The sequence below is a fragment of the Dipodomys spectabilis genome, unplaced genomic scaffold (genome assembly GCF_019054845.1).
Source record: "Dipodomys spectabilis isolate Male_0828 unplaced genomic scaffold, ASM1905484v1 ptg000200l, whole genome shotgun sequence".
Classification (NCBI taxonomy): Eukaryota; Metazoa; Chordata; class Mammalia; order Rodentia; family Heteromyidae; genus Dipodomys; species Dipodomys spectabilis.
In genome coordinates this window covers 93,442-112,754 of record NW_024870877.1, presented here as the reverse complement: position 1 = coordinate 112,754, position 19,313 = coordinate 93,442, and the positions used below count along the sequence as shown (strand labels likewise).

At 36.3% G+C, this 19,313-nt stretch overlaps 1 protein-coding gene across 1 annotated transcript; it reads right to left on the bottom strand.

The window, feature by feature from the left end:
- Positions 1 to 2,704: 2,704 nt before the first annotated feature.
- On the bottom strand, positions 2,705 to 3,304 carry LOC122121978 (tRNA-specific adenosine deaminase 2-like). The gene has a single exon (XM_042696162.1). The coding sequence runs from the start codon at positions 3,275 to 3,277 to the stop codon at positions 2,777 to 2,779; it is 501 nt and encodes a 166-aa protein (XP_042552096.1). The 5' UTR covers positions 3,278 to 3,304; the 3' UTR covers positions 2,705 to 2,776.
- Positions 3,305 to 19,313: the final 16,009 nt, after the last annotated feature.

The following is a 19,313-nucleotide window of genomic DNA, read 5'->3' as shown; positions in this document are numbered from 1 at the left end:
TTAGTTTTCAGTTTTTCGTATCTCCTCTCTATCCCTCCCTTTCTCTCATCCTATCCTTTTCTTCTCTCAAGATCATCTATAAACTTACATAATTTTTAAGTGTTTCATTTTTTAAATTTAAATTTTTGTTTTTTCCATTTTTTCTTGTTTTTTTTTTTTTAATTGTGAGAATGCATACAGAGGAGTTAAAATTACATGGGCAAGGTAACGAATACCTTTCTTATCAAGAATTGTTGCCTCCTCTTTGTTTCCCCTTCTATCCCTTGCCATACTCCACCATCCTCCTACCCGAACTTCCCCCCACCACCCACCAACGTTGTAAAGTTCTTTTGTTGACATAATGACTTGTACATCTCTTTGTTGCAATGGGTCCACCTGTATCCCTAGTTAAATGATTTTTTTCCCCTTCCCCTCCACAAATCATACCAACATCAAATACAGTGAAAGCACGGGTTATACCATAGGGAAGGGACATACAAAGAAACATAGAAATCATCTTATAAATATGATAGAAACACTTGCATGAAAGGAAAAAAAAAACTTGAATACTTATATTGGGGTTCATTCCCCTAACGTTAATTTATCTGATCTTTTCTGCTTGACTCAGACATATACTAGTTGTTGCAAATAAGGGAGACCATGGGACCTATTTTACTTTGGGCCTGGCTTACTTCACTTAATATAATTTTTTCCAAGTCTTTCCCTTTCTGAACAAATGGGGCAATGTCCTTCTTTCTGATGGAGGCACAGAATTCCATACCACATTTTCTTTATCCATTTATCTACTGAGAGACATCTGGGTTGGTTCCCTATTTTAGCTATGGTAAATAATGCTGCAATAAACATAGTCGTGCTGGTAGCTATAGTGTAGTCTTGGGGTTTTATTGTGGTCTTGTGTTTTTCGTGTCTCCTTTCTATCCCTCCCTTCTTCCCTCCCTTCTTCTCATCCTATCCTTTTCTTCTCTCAATATCATCTATAAACTTACATAATTTTTAAGTATTTATCTTTTTTTTTCATGGCACTAACATTTAATGAGAAGACAAATTTTAGAGTAGATAAAATTGAAGGTGCATGCATCATTGTTGTAGATTTGAAACGATGCATATCCTTCCTCATAAAATGTCTCAAATGCCGTTAAAAACACCACACGCAAAACCAAGCAATTATAAGTCCTTCGAAGCATGTAACTGTGATTAGCTGCTATTCTCAGCAATATAAAAATACTTCCACCACAATTTCATTCCAGTCTGTAAAGTAATTCAAAACAAACAAGTTGGAGACATCGCTCAAATGGCAGAAGCAACAAATACAGATGCTTTGTATCAAGGAAATGAATCCACTGAAGAAATGAACCCATCTGAGGAGCCTGGCACTAGGCTTCTGGTGGAACGCTGAGGCCCCCTTTTGGGAAGAGACGTATACTGCACCTGGGGTAGCTCTGCCAAATGTCAGGACACTTCTTGCACCCAGTAACACTGAAAGTTTTGTTGTGGATATTCTTTCCTGTGCAGTTTCAAATTTTAGGTATTAAATTTAACAGTTATAACCTGGATTTTCAAATGAGGAACAGCTGATTTCGGATTAAATGTATCATGCTACTTAATTTTGCAACTGGCATTCACACCAGTGGGCATTCTTCTTCACCTTGTTCCTTTTTAATTTCGCTGTAACTTTTTGCTTTGACAGTGTCTTGTTGAACTCCCTCTGCCTTCCAAGTGATGGGGTTACAGATGTGTATCACTATGCCCAACTGTTGTTGGAACTCTTCACCCTCCAATATATAACTACGTTTTTTTCATCCATCCTTGTGAGAATATAATCTTGCTGAGGCAGAAGACCCTGTTTTGGTTCAGGGAACCAAAGAACTGTCTTATTTATGTTATTGTCCTTTAATGCTTTGCCCCTTAAAAACAGAAATATCTTAAGATTCTATTATAGCAACATGGTACAATTTTTAAATGACCCTTAGGCACTTGTTTAAAAACATTTTTTCTATGTATTTAATTAAATCAATAGATTTCACAATCACATGTATACAGTGTATACAAATAATATACAATGTAGAAAAAAGGGAGACTTGCCCAGCACTGGTGGCTAACACCTGTAATCTTAGCGACTAAAAAATGCTGAGATCTGAGGGTCACAGTTTGAAGCCAGGCTGGGGGGAAAAGTCCGTGAGACTCATCTGCAATTAACCAACATAAAGCTAGGACTGGAGGTGTGACTCCAGTTTGAGCAAAAAAGCCAGAGTGTATCAACATGTTGAGTTCAAGCCCTAAAGCCAACACACACACAAACACACTCACACTCACGCAGCCAATACACTGGGAGACCACAACAGCTATAAAGAATGAAAATCCAACTCCACCTCCAAAAAGCCAGTTGTAAAGGACACACGTGACCATGGCTTTCTATTCCAAATGAGTGCAGGTGATGGGGTGTGGATGGACACTGAAATCCCAGCCTGCACTCAGCTGGAATGGATTGAAGCTGTGGCTTAAAGACATGTACTGTTTGCTAATTCCTAAAACCTCAAACTTTAGTTTTTCCCCCCTTCATAAAAATGTTCTTTCAGCTGTGGAGAAGCTAATAGTTGTTTACAATTGTCAGCCTTTTAAAAAGCACTAATTTGTTCCCTTAAGAGTGCAAACGTTATTCTCCGTCTTCCCGGAGAATAACAAACAACACATAATATATGCTCCCTCCATGCCAGCAGCTTTTCAGGCTGGGGATTCCATCCAGGTCACCATGGGGCTTTCGTCTTTCATTACAAGTTCAGGATTTCTGAAATTCCTTCTTCCGAACTTTTGATTTTGGTGCATTAGGATTTTCTTGCTTGTAGAAGGCCTTTAACAGTTCCACAGCTTCCTCAGCCCGATATCCAGGGATGCGCTGAAACGGTTTTTCCGTATTTGGTAAGTCAGCAGAGGCAACATTTAGAATGGGGCCACAGCCACCAAATCGTTCATTCTGACAGCCGTAGACGACCAGAGGGATTTTCATCAGGCCGAGAGCAGCTGCACACATAATGCAGGGTTCCACAGTGACATACAACACGGTATGTTCAAACACAGCAGAAGGACTCTGGCCATTTCGTTGACACCAATCTAGGACTTGATCAATGGCCACCATTTCTGCATGTCGAGTAGCATTTTTGGTTTGATTCACTTCATTTCTTCCCTTCCCCACGATTTCATTGTTGTAGACCATAAGACAGCCAACAGGGACTTCGGTATTTTCAAGGGCGTCTTTGGCCATGCGCATCGCTTCCTCCATCCACCGTGCCGTCTCCAGGGCCAAAGACACGGCGGTTGAGACGCCCGGGGCTGGCATGGACGCGGCCAACGCCTCCGCCTCCATCCAGCCGGGTTAACGCACAGCTCTGACCAGCGGGCCTTCCGGGCCGGGAACCAAGTATTTATCTTTTTAAATTTAAATTTTTGTTTTTCTATATTTTCTGGTTTTTTTTTTTCTTAATGTCTCTCCTATCATTCTGTCCAATCCATTTCCCTCTCTGAGATTAGGCCTTGGTTAAATTCACTCTCATCTTACCTCGCCACCACCCTATAATTCTATTTTCCCCCACATTTCTCCCTACATCTAATAATTTCTGGTTTGCCAATTTTTTTCTTTGCTATTCTTAGCCCATTAATCCATAGTTGTTTGATGTTGAATAGATTGTATCTGTTGAACTAGATTGTGTCTATAGCCTTTTGACTATGCAACTACCAAACTTTGGTTGATGCTTGCCTTAAAATTATGTTCTAGCACAAAATTAGTGTTACTTTCATACCAAATGAGCAGAAGAAGCCAGAAAAACAGAAGAAAAATGGCAAGCCCAGGTATCTGGACTCCCACTCATGATAAACAGTTGAGAGAATAGTTAGTGAATAATCCAGAGGACAGTTCCCAAAAATCTGTACAAACAATACTGGTAAAAATGGTGAATGAAAAGATTGAAAACCTGCAAAGGACTCAGTGTGAGCATGATAGGGAGAGAGAGAGGCAAACCAAAGATTAATACTGGAATCTCGTGAGAGTGCAGAAGCTACTCAAAGATTGGTACAGGAAATGCGTGAGCAGATTAAGAACAGTCAAAGAGCAATACAGGAATTGCATAAGCAGGCTGACAACAATCAAAGAGAAACACAGCAATGAGGAGGAGGATAACAGAAAAAGAGAAACACAGGTATTGTGTAAGCAGGTTGAGAACAGTCAAAGAGAACTTCAGGAATTGCATGAACATGAGGAAGCTAATCAAAGAGTAATACAGTAATTGTGAGAGCAGAATGAGAATACACAAAGATCAAGAGAGACATTAATGGAATCCATAAAGAGACAGCTGAAAGAATTCAGGGAGACCACAAATGGAATCCTGAAGAGAGCCTGGCAGAGGGAATGAGCAACAAAGGAAACCATAAACAATCAACTAAGTCATTTGAGAATAAATACTGAACACCAAATTAAGGAAGTATAGAAGTTCATAAAAGATCTAAAAGAAAGCTCTAACAAAGAATTTGAAGCCATTAAAGCCGACCAACTAGAAGGAAAAGAAATTAAAAACAAAGTAGAAAGTCATGACAGTAGGTTAAACCATGCAGAACATAGAATCTTGGAGATTAAAGACAGCCTTGATATTATAGAGAAATAACATACTACTATCCAAGACAAATCCAAGGAATATGGGATAGATCTATTGAACATTTGGAAGACACCATCAGTAGGTCTAATATGAGGATAATGTTTGTAAAGGAGCACCTAGAAACAGAAGTTAATGGTCGAGAACATTTGTTTTACAGGATCCTAGCAGAGAACTTCCCAAACATGGAAAAAGTTAGGATTATTCAGATAGAAGAAGCTTTTAGAACCCAAAATATACCAGACCAGAACAGGACAGGGCAATGTCGCATTATAATCTGCACAGTATCAATTCAGACAAAGGAAAAGATCCATAAAACTGTCAAGTAGAAAAGATCAATCACCTATAAGAGGAAATCAATTAGAGTCCCCTCAGATTTGTCAGCAGAGAGAATTAAAGCAAGAAGAGCCTGGAATGATGTATGCCATGCCCTAAAGACAAACAACTATCAATCAAGAATACTCTACCCAGCTACACTCTCCTTCATAATCAAAGGTCAAAGAAAAACCTTCCATACCAAAGACAATCTGAAACAATATATCTCCCAAGAAGTAGCCCTACAAAAGCTACTTAAACATGTCCTACAAATAGAAAACCAACAAGATCACAATAAAGGCCAAGAAACAGCACCCAAACTGAGAATCCAAGAACCATAGGAAGAACCCAGTTGCCGCAGCCCCCAGAAGGTGGATAACATGGCAGGAACTCCCAAACACCTCTCAGTCCTAACTCTCAACATTAATGGACTTAACTCTCCAATTAAGCCACGTTAAAAGGCTAGTTGGATTAAAAAGCAAGATCCTTTTATCTGCTGCCTTCAGGAGTCACACCTTTCCCATGAAAACAAACACATTTTGAAAGTGAAAGGCTGTAACAAATCTACCAAGCAAATAGCCCCCATAAACAAGTGAGAGCTTCTATCCTAATATCAGATAAAATATACTTCAAATTAAAATTAGTGAAAAGAGATAAAGAATGTCATTTTATACTAATTAAGGGATTTCCCATTCAGGAGGATATTACAAATCTAAATATTTATTCTCCAAACAAAAGACCACCCAGATTTATCCAAGAAACACTACTTTCCCTCAAAGCTCACATAGATCCAAAGACATTAATTGTAGGGGACTTTAACACACCACTATCCACACTAGATAGATTAACTCGGCAAAAACTCAACAGAGAAACTGCAGATCTAAACACCTGCATGGATCAATTAAATTTAACAGATATCTACCAAATATTTCACGCAGTAGCATCAGATACATGTTTTCCTCATCAGCTCACAGAAAATTTTACAAAATATACACCATTTGAGGTCACAAATCAAACTTGTCCAAATTCAGAAACTTTATAGTTTTAAATTGCCTTCTCTCAGACCACAAGGGAATAAAATTAGAACTCAACACCAAAATGCACCAAAAAGTCCTGTGACAAATAGAGGCTGAACAACACACTGTTGAAACACCAGTGGGTCATGGAAGAGCATAGAAAGGAAATTCAAATATTCATGATATTCACCAAAAATGAGGGGCTGGGAATGTGGCTCAGTGGTAGAGCGCTTGCCTTGCATGCGTGAGGCCCTGGGTTCGATTCCCCAGCACCACATAAGCAAAAAGAAAAAAAAGCCAGGAGTGGGGATATGGCTCAAGTGGTAGATCGCTAGCCTTGAGCTGAAGAGCTGAGGGACAGCGCCCAGACCCAGAGTTCAGGCCCCACGACCGGACACAAAAAAAGCCAAAAAAACAAAAAATAAAAATGAACACACAAATTACTTGCTCCTCTTGGACACGGCAAAGGCAGTATTCAGAGTATTTTATAGCTCTTAATTACTAAATCAATAAATTGGAGAGATCTGGAACCAACAATTTAGTGAGATATCTGAACCTCCTTGAAAAAGAGCAACAAGATAAATCCCAATTCAGTAGATGGAAAGAAATAATTAAAATTACATCAGAAATAAACGAATTAGAATCCAAAATAAAAACATAGAAAGAATCAACAAAACAAGAGGTTGTTCTCCAAAAAATTAACAAAATTTATAGATTCTTAGCAAATCTTATCAAAAAAACAAGAGAACACACCCAAATAAATAAACTCAGAGATGAGAATGGAAACAGCATCCCAGAAAAAACCAAGATTCAGAAGATTAAAAGGAATACTTCTCAAACTTTTATGCTAATAAGTTTGAGAACTTGGCAGAAATAGATCTTTTACTAGCAATTATTGACATGCCAAACATCAACCAAGATGAGTTAAACCATTTTAACTGGCCCATATTAAGCATTGAAATAGAAACAGCAATGAGACCTCCCATCTCAGAAAAGCCCAGGACCAGATGGATTTACAGCGGAATTCTACATGGCCTTCAAAGCAGAGCTCACATCAACATTCCTCCAACTCTTCAATGAAATTGTAAGAGAAAGTTCACTACAAAAATCATTCTTTGAAGCCATCATAGCCCTCATCCAAAAACCAGGCAGGGACTCATCATAGAAAGAGAACTATGGACTCATTTCTTTGATGACCATTGATGCAAAACTTCTCAACAAAATTTTGAGCAGTTGACATCAAAAATTCATCCAAAATATCATACACCACGATCAAACAGGATTCATTTCAGGGATGCAAATATTGATCAATATACACAAGTCAATTAATATAACTCATTACATCAACAAATGGCAAGGATAACCACATAGTTATTTCAATAGATGCAGAATAAGCATTTGACAAATCCAACAAATCCTTTATGATGAAGGTTCTGGAAAAATTAGGAATCCAGGGAACATTCCTCAATACAATAAAGGCTGTATATGACAAACCTACAGCCAGCATTATAATTAATGGTGAAAAACTAAAGCCATTTCCTCTTAACTCAGGAACATTACAAGGATGTCCACTCACTACACTTCTCTTAAATTTAGTATTAGAATGTCTATCTACAACAATAAGACATGATGCAAACATAAAAGGGAGAGGCTGGAAAGGTGGCTTTGTGGTACAGTGATTGCCTAACATTCTTGCGGCCCTGTATTTGATTCCTCAGCACCACATAGGCAAAAAGAAAAAAGCTGGCAGTGGCACAATGGCTCAAGTGGTAGAGGGCTAGCCTTGAGCTGAAGAGCTGAGGGACAGTTCCCAGGCCCATTGTTCAGGCCGTATGACTGGACCCCCCCCAAAAAAAACATAAAAGAGATCCAAATAGGGAAAGATGAAGTAAAATTCTCCCTGTTTGCAGACCACATGATTTTCTATTTAAAGAATCCCATGACTCCACTCCCAAATTACTGAAGCTGATTCAAAACTGTTGCAAAGCAGCAGGATATAAAATTAACCCTCAATAATCAATGGCTTTTCTGTATGACCACAATGAGGAAAGCATTGGTGAAATCATGAAGGCAACTCCATTCATAATAGCGCCACCAAAAATACATTATCTAGGAATTAACCGAAGAAGTGAAGTACCTCTATTATGAAAATTTAAAAACCTGAAAAAGGAAATCAAAACAGAACTTAGAAAGTGGATAAACCTCCCATGCTTCTGGACTGGATGGATCACAATCGTGTAAATGGCAATACATCCCAAGGTGATCTACAAATTCTATGCAATACTAATCAATATTCCAACCTCATTTTTCAAGGAAATAGAAGAGGCAATCCAAAAATTCATATGAAACAGTAAAAGACAACAAATAGCGAAAATGATCCTTAGCAGAAAGAACAGTGCTGGAGTAATATCAATACCAAAATTCTAACTCAACTACAATGCAATAGTAATCAAAACAGCTTGGGACTGGCAAATGAAAAGACCTCAGGACCAATGGAATAGAATTTAAAACCCAGAAATGAACACACAGATCTATAGCCCCCTAATGTTCGATAAGGGAGTTAAAAAAAATAGAATGGAAGAAAGACAACCTCTTCAGTAAATGGCGCTGGCAAAATTGGTTAATCACTTGTAGTAAACTAAAGCTAGATCCTTATATATCACCCTGCACCAGAATCAACTCCAAATGGATCAAAGACCACAGAGTCAAAGCAGACAGCCTGAAAACATTACCGGGTAGAATAGGAGATACCCTAAGTCTCCTTGGCACAGGCCGAAAAATTTTCTTAATAGAGACTCAGAAACACAACAAATTAAAGAAAGGTTGGACAAATGGGATTGTGCCACGCCTACTCCAGTGTAGTCTGCTTAGCATGGGAAACCATCTTTCAGACCTGAGAAAGGGGCTTCAGAGACCTATCTCTGAGTATTGGGACTTCACCAAAGTCTACCTCAGAGAATGGGGCTTTACAGAGACCTATCTCCGAGTTTTGGGACTTCACTGAAGTCTACCTCGGAGAATAGGGCTTCTAAGAGGCCTACTCCTGGAAAGGCTGGCAAACCCCTGGGAAAGATGTGTTTCTGCCTTTCTTTTCCTCATAAGAGTGCCTATTAATCTTTTACTGCTTCTACTGCTCTTTGTACTTACTCATTGTCAACGTTCCTTTATTCAAAGCTCTCTATTAAGAGTGTTGATGACTCCAATATCTTATGAGTCTCTTAAAAAATATGACTAACTCACCAGAGTTAAGTGCTACCCTGAAACCCCTCTTATGGAGGCTAGTAGACAAGTTATAAGTAATTATAAAAGTATTGGGGGTTTCACGAAGTCACTTCAGCAGAAGGAATTGTTTGTAAGGGACTTACAAGAAGCTGTAGGCTCAGCTAGAGCAGAAAGAATGTATGGCAATTGCTGAGATAACTATTTAGGAGAAAGAATTTCCTGCTACTCTCTTTTATTTACTAAGAGACTTGCTAGATCTAGGTCTCCTTGAGGATTACTATTAAAGAAGAAACAGGAAAGATCTTATGGGAAAGTTAAGGCCTCTATAAAGATAGGTAATGGTTAATTGGTGACAAACATTGTAATCGTTGTATTTCTTAGAGATAAGCCAGAAACAAGTGCCTATCAGGTGACCAGCTGGTGACCACCCAAAAATGAAGCCATGCAGCAAGATTGTGTAGCCTTTTGCCCTTTCTCATGGAGACTTTTGCTATAAAAGTTTGTTACCCTCTGCATTAAATCACACTCAGCATCCACTCCTATTGTGTGTGAGTTGTCTGTTTGCCATCTCCCCATCCTATACCAGGTTCCTCCCCTAGGTGTCCTCTGTCGTCCCGACAGAGCCCGGTCCGCGGCAGGATTGCATGAAATTGCACAGCTTCTGCATGGCAAAGGACATAGCTAGGAACATCAATAGAAAGCCCATGGATTGGGAGATGATCTTCACTAGCCATACAACGGACAAAATATACCTGGAACTCAAAAGAATTAAATCCCCCAAAAACAAATCCTCAAAGAAACAACTGCCCAATAAATAATGAACTAAGGTCTTAAAGAGAAACTTCTCTGAAGAGGAAAGAAGGATGGCCAATAGACACATGACGAAACGTTCAACCTCCCTAGCCATAAAAGAAATGCAAATCAAAACAACATTGAAATACCACCTCATCTGAGTTAGAATGGTTATAATCATGAATTCTAATAACAACAGATGCTCGAGGGGATGTGGACAGTAGGGAACCTTACTGCATTGTTGGTGGGAGTATAAACTTGTTCAACCACTTTGGAAAGCAGTATGGAGTTTTCTCAAATGACTCCACATATAACTCCCCTATGTCCCAGCAATCCCACTTTTGGGCATTTACCCAAATGATCACAAACAAAGGTATCAGCACAATTATGTTTATTGCAGCATTATTTACCAAAGCTAAGATACGGAACCAACCCATATGCCCCTCAGTATATGAATGGATGAAGAAAATATCGTATATATACACAATGGAATTTTATGCCTCTATCAGAAAGAATGACATTGCCCCATTTGTTAGGAAATGGAAAGACTTGGAAAAAGTTATATTAAGTGAAGTAAGCCAAGCCCAAAGAAAGATAGGTCTCATGGTTTCCCTTATTTGCAATAACTAATGTACTTCTGAGACAAGCAGAAACGGTCAGATAAATTGATGTTACACAAAATGAAACCCAAAATAAGGATTTAAATGTTTTTTTTTCTTTCTTGCAATTGTTTCTAACATATGTATAAGATGATTCCTTTGTTGCTTTGTATGTCCTACCCTCAGGATACAACCCCTGCTTTCACTGTATTTGATGTTGTTTTAATTTGTGATGTGGAGAGAAAAAATAGATTGTTTAAATATGGATACAGGTGGACCCATTGCAACAATGAGATGACAAGACTTTATGTAGAAAAACGAAATGTACAACTTGGCTGGGGGGGAATATGGGAAGGGATGGGAAGGAGAAACAAGAGGAGGCAACAATGTTTGATAAGAAATTTACTCATTCCCTTGTCCTTGTAATTGTAACCAATCTGTAAGGTATTTTCACAATTGAGATAAAAAAGAGGCCAAAAATCACCTCTACGGTTTTCTATGAAAATACAGCATAATACAATCTGTTCCTCAAGGAAATTAAACAGTAACTGGCAATATTGTCAATTTCATAAATGATATAAGAAGACTGAAGAACAAATTTCAAATCAAACTGGGTGATATAAAATTTACTTTGCCCCTGTAAACAACCTTTCAATTCTATCTATATCTTGTTCCCAAAATGGTTCATATTTTATTCTAATCATATTTTTAATTAACTTTAATTAGTTGAATGGGATTTGCTATTTGATAAAGCAGTTTATGAATAGTGTTTAGTGAGGTTTTTTTTTTCTTTTTCTCTCCTGAGGTTTGATCTCTTATTCTGGGTGCTCTCCCTGAGCTCTTTTGGATGAATGCTTGAACTCGACCACTTGAGGCACAGCAGCACTTTCATAATTTTCTGAGATTTAATTGGAGATAACACTTTCACAGACTTTCCTGCCAGGGCCGGCTTCAAACCTCAATCCTCAGCCTCCTGTGCATCTAGGACAAAAGGTGTGAGCTGCTAGTGCCCAGCTTAATACAATGCATTTTTTTATTTTGGGCTAGTTCTGGGACTTGAACTCAGGGCCTTGACAATGTCCTTGAGCTTCTTTTCCTCATGCTAGCACTCTATTACTTGTGTCATAGTGCCAATTCCAGCTTTTTTTGTTTATGTAGTACTGAAGAATCAAATAAAGGGCTTCATACATACAAGACAAACAGTCTACCACTAAGCCACATTTCATGGCTAATACAATGCACCTTGAGGTCCATTATCCCTTATCCATCTCAATCCTTTCTCATCCCTAAATTTACATAAACTTGCAATGTCATATATAGTCACTCAGAGGATATGCCACTGATCATATTTTCTTGATAGTCTTATTCACCAACATACTAAACTTATCCATTACAGAATTCTGTGATTTTAAATTCTTAATTATCACTTAGATTCACCCAATACTATTCTAAAATTTTTCCTAAGGTTAATGCAAATGTAATCTGTAATTCTTCGATAAAGTACATTCATAGAATGTCAGAGTTGGAATATGAACGTCACCTTCCGTTCTAGAATATTTTATTATCACTGCCCTCTCAAAATACTCCAATATTTATTAGTAGTCACTTCCTGTCATCATTTCAACCTACCATCCACGTGACTAACCATTACTTCATAGTCTACCACTACAGATGTGCCAATATAAAAAAGCTCATATAATTAGAAAAAGTAGTCTATCCATTTCTCCCCTGCAATATTAGTGTTTCCCAAGTAAGTAAGTCCATGTAAATTTTTCTCATTGATAGAGCATATTGTTTTGTATGCATATGTATAATTGTATAACGTCCTCAATGCGCATTTCAATATTTTATTATATGTTATTGTAAAAGGTTTTGTACATGTGTCTCATTGGACATAAGTTGAAATATATTTTGTATATAAAATTATGATTGAAAATGCTGGACCATAGTGGCAACTCTATATGTAATATCTTAATGATTGCCAATATGTTTATCAAACTGTTTATATCACTTTAAGTGTGAAGCACCAAGGTATAAGGATTCCAATTTCTACATACTGGTTGTGCAGGGCTATCTTATTGTTGCTTGTATTTCCACTAATCACTACATGTATGCAATGTCTAGGTATGATATGATCTTTCCATATGTTCTTTGGTTGTTGTTATATTATTACAGAGATATGTATTTGGATTTTTTGATAACTTATTCAGGAAGGTTAGTTTTTAATTGGCATTAATATTTATAAATTTATTACATTTTCTAAAAACAGCTGACCAGCACTCTTTGATTCATTGACAAATGACTATAAACTGGAATATATTTCTCTTTCCAATATTAAAGGTGTTAGTGTAAAATTGTTACGTTTGTAGAGGAAAGAGTGCAGAACTCAATGGGTCTGTAAGGCACCTGATTAAGTCCATATAATTACTTTCAAGGAATATTAATAAGGAGTAAAACCAAACATTTGTGGAATTACAGTCTCTTTAATAAATGGTGATAGGTTAGACAATATTGGGAAGAATAAAAAATGAACATTGACTTAAACGTAACAATTTATTCAAATATTAACTTCAAGCAGGATTAATACATGGCATATAAAACAAAAAGAGTCAGGTAAATGTAAAGCAAAGGAAGATGTCTTGACAATTTTGGAGATGAAGCATTCTTAACTTAGGCATTAAACTTATGGGAAAGCAAAACTTGATATAGTAGAACTCAATGAAAGTGTAAAAAATTTGTCTGTGAAAGCTCATATACAAGTAGTGAATAGAAGTTGGGAGCAGAGGGCTCATGTATATCATCCTAGCTACTTAGGAGGCTGTGATTTGAGTATTGCTGTTTGAAGCCAGCCCACAAAATAAAGTCCCTGAGAATCATATCTCTGATTAATCAGCAAAAAAGCAGAAGTAAAGAATGACTCAAAGGGTAATTTTTTAACAAACTGCAACAAATCTCAATGACCCTGAGTTCAAGCCCCAAGAACACACATACATGTACAATTAATAGTAGTAATACTAATAGTGATGATAATGATGATGATGATGATGAGGATGATGACGATGAGGATGAAGGGTACTCCTCATCAAGGATAAAATATTTGCAAATCCTATACCTGAAGAATGCCTCAAATTGAGACTCCACATAGAACTCTCAAAACCTAATGTTAAAAACATCAATTAGACACCAGCATAATATATCTTGTAAAAAATAAGCACAAGAAAAACATCATCAGTCATCAAATAAATGCACATTAAAACTAAAATGACCTCATAAAACATGGATGCGAATTACTTCACATAATTCAATAATAATGACAATACAAAATGCTATCAAGAAACAGAGAAACTGGATGCTGGCAGGAATGTCAAATGGGAAATCCACTTCTGAAAAGATTTCTACAGCTTCCTAGAATATGAAATTTGCAACCAACAACAGCATAGCATACGAATTGAGATCTTCAGGCTTTGTCTCATAGACATAAAACATAACATTCACCCAAAGGCTAAAACACAGAGGATTATAGCAGCATTATTTCCTCAGTCAAAGAAATGGAAATAAATTCAGGCTTTCTTCAGGTGAATGGGAAACGAATTGTGCTACATTCTATAATGACAGAGCCAAAAGGCAACTCGAGTGAATACAATAAAATATTAAGGCATACAAATAACTGGGAATAATCTATCATACATTTGAAGGCAATCTTAAAAGCTTATTTATTGCATGATCTACAAGTCAGAGAAACAAAATGTGTTGGTTTCCAGGATGACAGAGTTGGGGATGGGTCAAAGAGAAGTAGTGGGTTTAATTATAAAAAGGAATCATGAGACAGACACATTTTTTGTAAAGAAACATATCTGTAAATATGGTATATTCATATCGAGTTGATAAAATTATATTGGATTTAATATATGCACAAAATATTTAAAACTACTGAAGTCTGCATAAGGTACTTGTGAAATATTAATGTCCTACTTGTGATGTCATACTATAAAAATTTAAAGAAACTGGGAAAAGTATTCAAGGGACATCTCTGTGTTCTTCGAATAACATCATAAAACCTCAATAAAACTTAATGATAGCTATAAAACAGAAGTCAATGTTGAATGTTTACAATGAAAAATAGTCTGGGTCCAAGCTTGAGGTGAAATATACCTTGCTATTTAGAAAGCAGAGATTTAGAAGGCTGATATCAGGGACAGTTTCTAAAAAAAAAATCGTGAGAAATTACAAAACCAAAGTAAGCTAAATATAATATAATATTCTTATTATCTCACATTTGTGGAAGCCATAGGTAAAAGATCATTGCTCAAGGGAGGCTTGGCCTGAAAAATAATCTAAAGTGGTTAGAGCTTTAACAACTTCAAGCACCAGTAGTGCCAAAGGAAAAAAGAAAAGAAGAAAACAGAAAAGGAAAGAAAGGATAGAAAAGGGAAACTATTTCCTCTTCATTCTTGTAGTTTCATGTCATTGGGTACAAGAATTGAAAATATTTTGTTTACTTTTCAAGGATTCAGACCTCTCTAATATGAAAGCGTTTATTTCAAGTAATTATTGTGTTACTACTATTTATTAATTTATTATTAGGCCTTCTTGGAAATATAACCCATGGCTTGTATATATTAGTCTAGTTCTACAACTAAGCTGTACCCAATCTCTGTTGTATAGTTTTGGAAATTGTTTATGATTTCTTCAATAGTTAGCTATTCTACTTTTCGTCTTATCTTTTCTCTTCCATCTTTTCCCCTATGTGTAATTTATGTGTTGAAAACTTTCAATTTTATCTTCTAAACTTAGAATGTTGCTGTTGAGTTTACAGAGAAGTCAGTTGTTTTATGACATCTATTAAAATTATATATAGATATATGAATTTCACATGTACGATTGATTCTTAGAGTTCATTGCAATAAGCAACATTTATCTTGTAATATGCACCATAGGTATTGAGCCATTGTGATCCTCTCATAAGAATAGCTTCCATTGTTCTTGCCATGTGAATGCTTAGAGTGCTGTTAGTTAATCATGTCCAAGTGTAATTATTTATCTTTTACTATCTATTGGATTAACTTGCAGATTTATGGACACAGTCCAGTTATTACAAATGAGGAAAACCATGCAGCATGTATTTAATTGGATCTAGCTTATTTCACTTAATATCATTTTTCCCAGTTTTTCCCTTTCCTCAGGAATGGGGTAATGACATTCTTTCCAATGGAAGCACGGTATTCTATCAATACAACGGAACTGAAGAACCAGAAATGGAATTCACACTTCTAGTCACATAATCTTTGATAAGGAAGTAAGAAACACAGGATGCAATAAAGACAGCCTCTTAAAAAATTGTGCTGACAGAATTGGCTGTACAAAGAAAACTGAAGTTAGATTCTTATATATCCCCCTGTACTAAGATTGATTCCAAATGGATCAAAGACCTCAATTTAAGTCCAGATACTTTGAGAATGTTACAGGAAGAGTTAGGAGAAAAACGAGGAGGGCTCCTTGGCACAGGAGAAAACTTTCAAAGTAAGTTTAGATAAATGGGAATACATCAAGCCAAATCAATCATTAGTCAGACTCAAAAGCCATGAAGGAAAAGAGATAGTGTAGCACAGATTTATTAGGGAGCAAACTTACATATGAGAGCCTGAGACAATGTATACCAATACTCCCTTATCTACATAGGTTATTTATAGTGGGTTTACATGAATATAAGAGTTTTCTGGTGGGGATTATTAAGAAAATGCTAAAACATAGATAGTACGTGAAATGAGTTGTAACTGAATCAAGGAAGGGGGATCTAGTTCAAAGTCTTGGCTTGGTGCCAGCAAACTAATGTATATCTGCACAAAGGAAGAGGGGTAAAAGAGGAGTGGATATAAATAAAAGCACTGGTCTGAAGCCTCAAAGTAAGGACCCCAGATTGGTGTGATCCAAGCAGTCTCTAACATGAGTTTGTTTGTTTTTTAAATTAACAAGCATTATTTTAGATTTTTACAGAGTGGAATGGTGCATAGTCACAGGCAATGTCTGCTATGTCAGGTAATCCAGTCTGCTCATTCACATGTTACCCAATAGCCAGATTTCAACACAAATTACTACAATGAGATTGTACAAATGAGATTGTAACATTTCCCTCTCATGAATCAAAATTCTGTCAAATGATTTCTGTCTTCCAGATGTTTGCACAACATTTCTCATGATCTTTTCTACTATTTTGTCTTCATTATTGATGTACATAGTACTTTTGTTGTTGTCTTGTATGTATATGCCATTTTTGGGCCTTGAACTCAATGTTTAATGTTCTCCCTTTAATAGTCTCCCTTGTATTTTTTGCTCATGGCTGATGACACTATTCTTTGAGCCACATCTTTACCTTCTGCTTCTGGCTGGATAGTTAGAGATAACTTCACATTTTTGTCTGTTTGGACTGACATTGAACTAAGACATTCAGGTCTTAGCCTTCTTTGTTTCTAGGATTCTACACATGAATGGCTAACACCAAGCTTTGCTATACTGTGATTTTAATTATGTGTTAGGAGAAAGTGAAAGTATATTTGTGCTAAGAGTGCAATTTTCAAATACAAGTTTGAATCAACTTTATATAGTGTAACTGTTATCAATTTTAACAGTTAAATCAATGAATGTTACACATTCCCACAGAAATATAATTGAAAATAAAAGGCATAATTTTTTCTTAAAATGAGTAAAGGAACCATGAATTTCTTTCACTTTACAATTCATGTTTTATATAACTTTAATTAGCAGACTTCCATGATCAAAAGTAAATATATTAATTTTATACTACAAGAAGCAAAGTGATTATAGTTAAAGATAGATATTTCATCACAGCCAGAAGATAACTTTTGAGCATTCTCACTAAAATGTTACATGCAGAAATTAACGGATATAATGTAGCTTGATCATTACATTGGGATTACCACTCCATACTTCATAAATGTTTAAAAAATAATTATGTAGCTAGGTGCCAGTGGCTTATGCTTTTAACCCTAGCTACTAAGAAGTCTGAGAGCTGAGAATCATGGTTCAAAGGCAGCCTAGACAGAAAAGTCTGTGAGACTCTTATCTCCCATGAGCCTCCAGAAAACTCACAGTGGCTCAACTGGTGGAGCACTAGTTTTGAGCTGAACTGCTGAGGGACAGCATCAATGCCAAGATTTCAACCCCATGACCAGCAAAATTTAAAAATAAACAGTTACAAATAAATATTTTGACATAAATGTTAAAATACATACTTTAATTGTACATCTATTTTTTTTTCTGCCTAATATCCTATTCCTTAGGAAGACCTTTTTGTGTAACCCTGTGTTCTTGATTAGAAGACCGGAGCAAAGGCAATAATGAAAATATTCAAGGAAAATACTTGAAAACAATAGTAAAACAAACGCAGACAGTCCTGTTTTCACTGGTTCCAATGAGAATATACATTAAAGTATCACCTTTTTGTTATCATTTAAAGAGCAATAATTAAACTTTAATTAGCAGTGAAGAAGGGAACAGAAAAACGTGCTTGAAGTCAGCTCGACTTTGAACAATCCAACATAATCTAATGGATTTACCTTGTTTTTCTATGTAGTTACCAAAATAATAGAGAGAAATACCTTAAGGCAGGAAAACAGCTAAGCCTAAGCAGTAAACTTTTGTATATAAAATAATGGTAAAGGTCTGACTCTTTCAAAGTCAGGCTTGCAAAGTGGAAAAGTGTATTTGCTTTAGTGTGAACAAAAAAATATATAAAAATCCTTTATTAATGTTTTACATATGTAGACTAGGACTTCTCATGTTGGAGAAGAGCAAAGATATGAAAAAGTTCAAGATTGACTATTCCCCAAGATCATTCTTATTTATTTAATTATTTATTTTATATTTTTTATTAAAAAAATTTTTTTGGTCCGGTCGTGTGGACTGGACTCTGGGCCTGGGTGCTGTCCCTCAGCTCTTCAGCTCAAGACTAGCACGCTACTACATGAGCCACAGCACCACTTCTGGCTTTTTTCTTTTTGCTTATGTGGTGCTGAGGAGTCGTACCCAGGGCCTCATGCAGGCAAGGCAAGTGCTCTAACACTGAGCCACCTTCCCAGCCCTATCATTCTTATTTATAATGTATATCAATGAAAGTAGCCTTGATTCCTCTTAGTATCATGCTTGTTTACATTTAAAAGCATTATTTGTTGCTTATAAGCTGCAAACACTTGAGTATTAATAAGCTGTCATTTCCTAAGAAAGGAAAGTTATTGTGTTAACAAACCTAAAATATCAAAGACTCAGCATAGTGGAAACTATTTTCTAGCTGTATCACAATTAATAGGTATAGAATTTGTTTCCCATTGTTCCAGTGGACCCATTTTTGTTATCTTCTTTTTCACCATCTAGTGATCTTATAACATCCTATACCATCCTGGGATGTCTGTATCTTTACTGGATTCTCTAATTTCTGTTGGAAAGTTAGGTAGGATAGGAGATTGTATTTTTGTTTCTGTTGTAACTTATTTTGTATTACTTTAGAAACTGTAACTCAAAATGACATAAATTATCTTTATGATATTAGGAGACAGATTTCATTTCCATATTCTTATCCTAGCCTTCTACATAACTTTGGTACTTAGTAATCCTCAAAAGTGAAAATAAATATAGGGAGCTTCTTATTTAAATAATATTTAGAATTTCAAGACTTCATTAATGCAAGGCCCTTAGTAGTATGTTCATCATACATG

Bases quoted from the DNA above. Each gene is read 5' to 3' on its own strand.
- LOC122121978 (XM_042696162.1), bottom strand. From the start codon at position 3,277: ATGGAGGAAGCGATGCGCATGGCCAAAGACGCCCTTGAAAATACCGAA.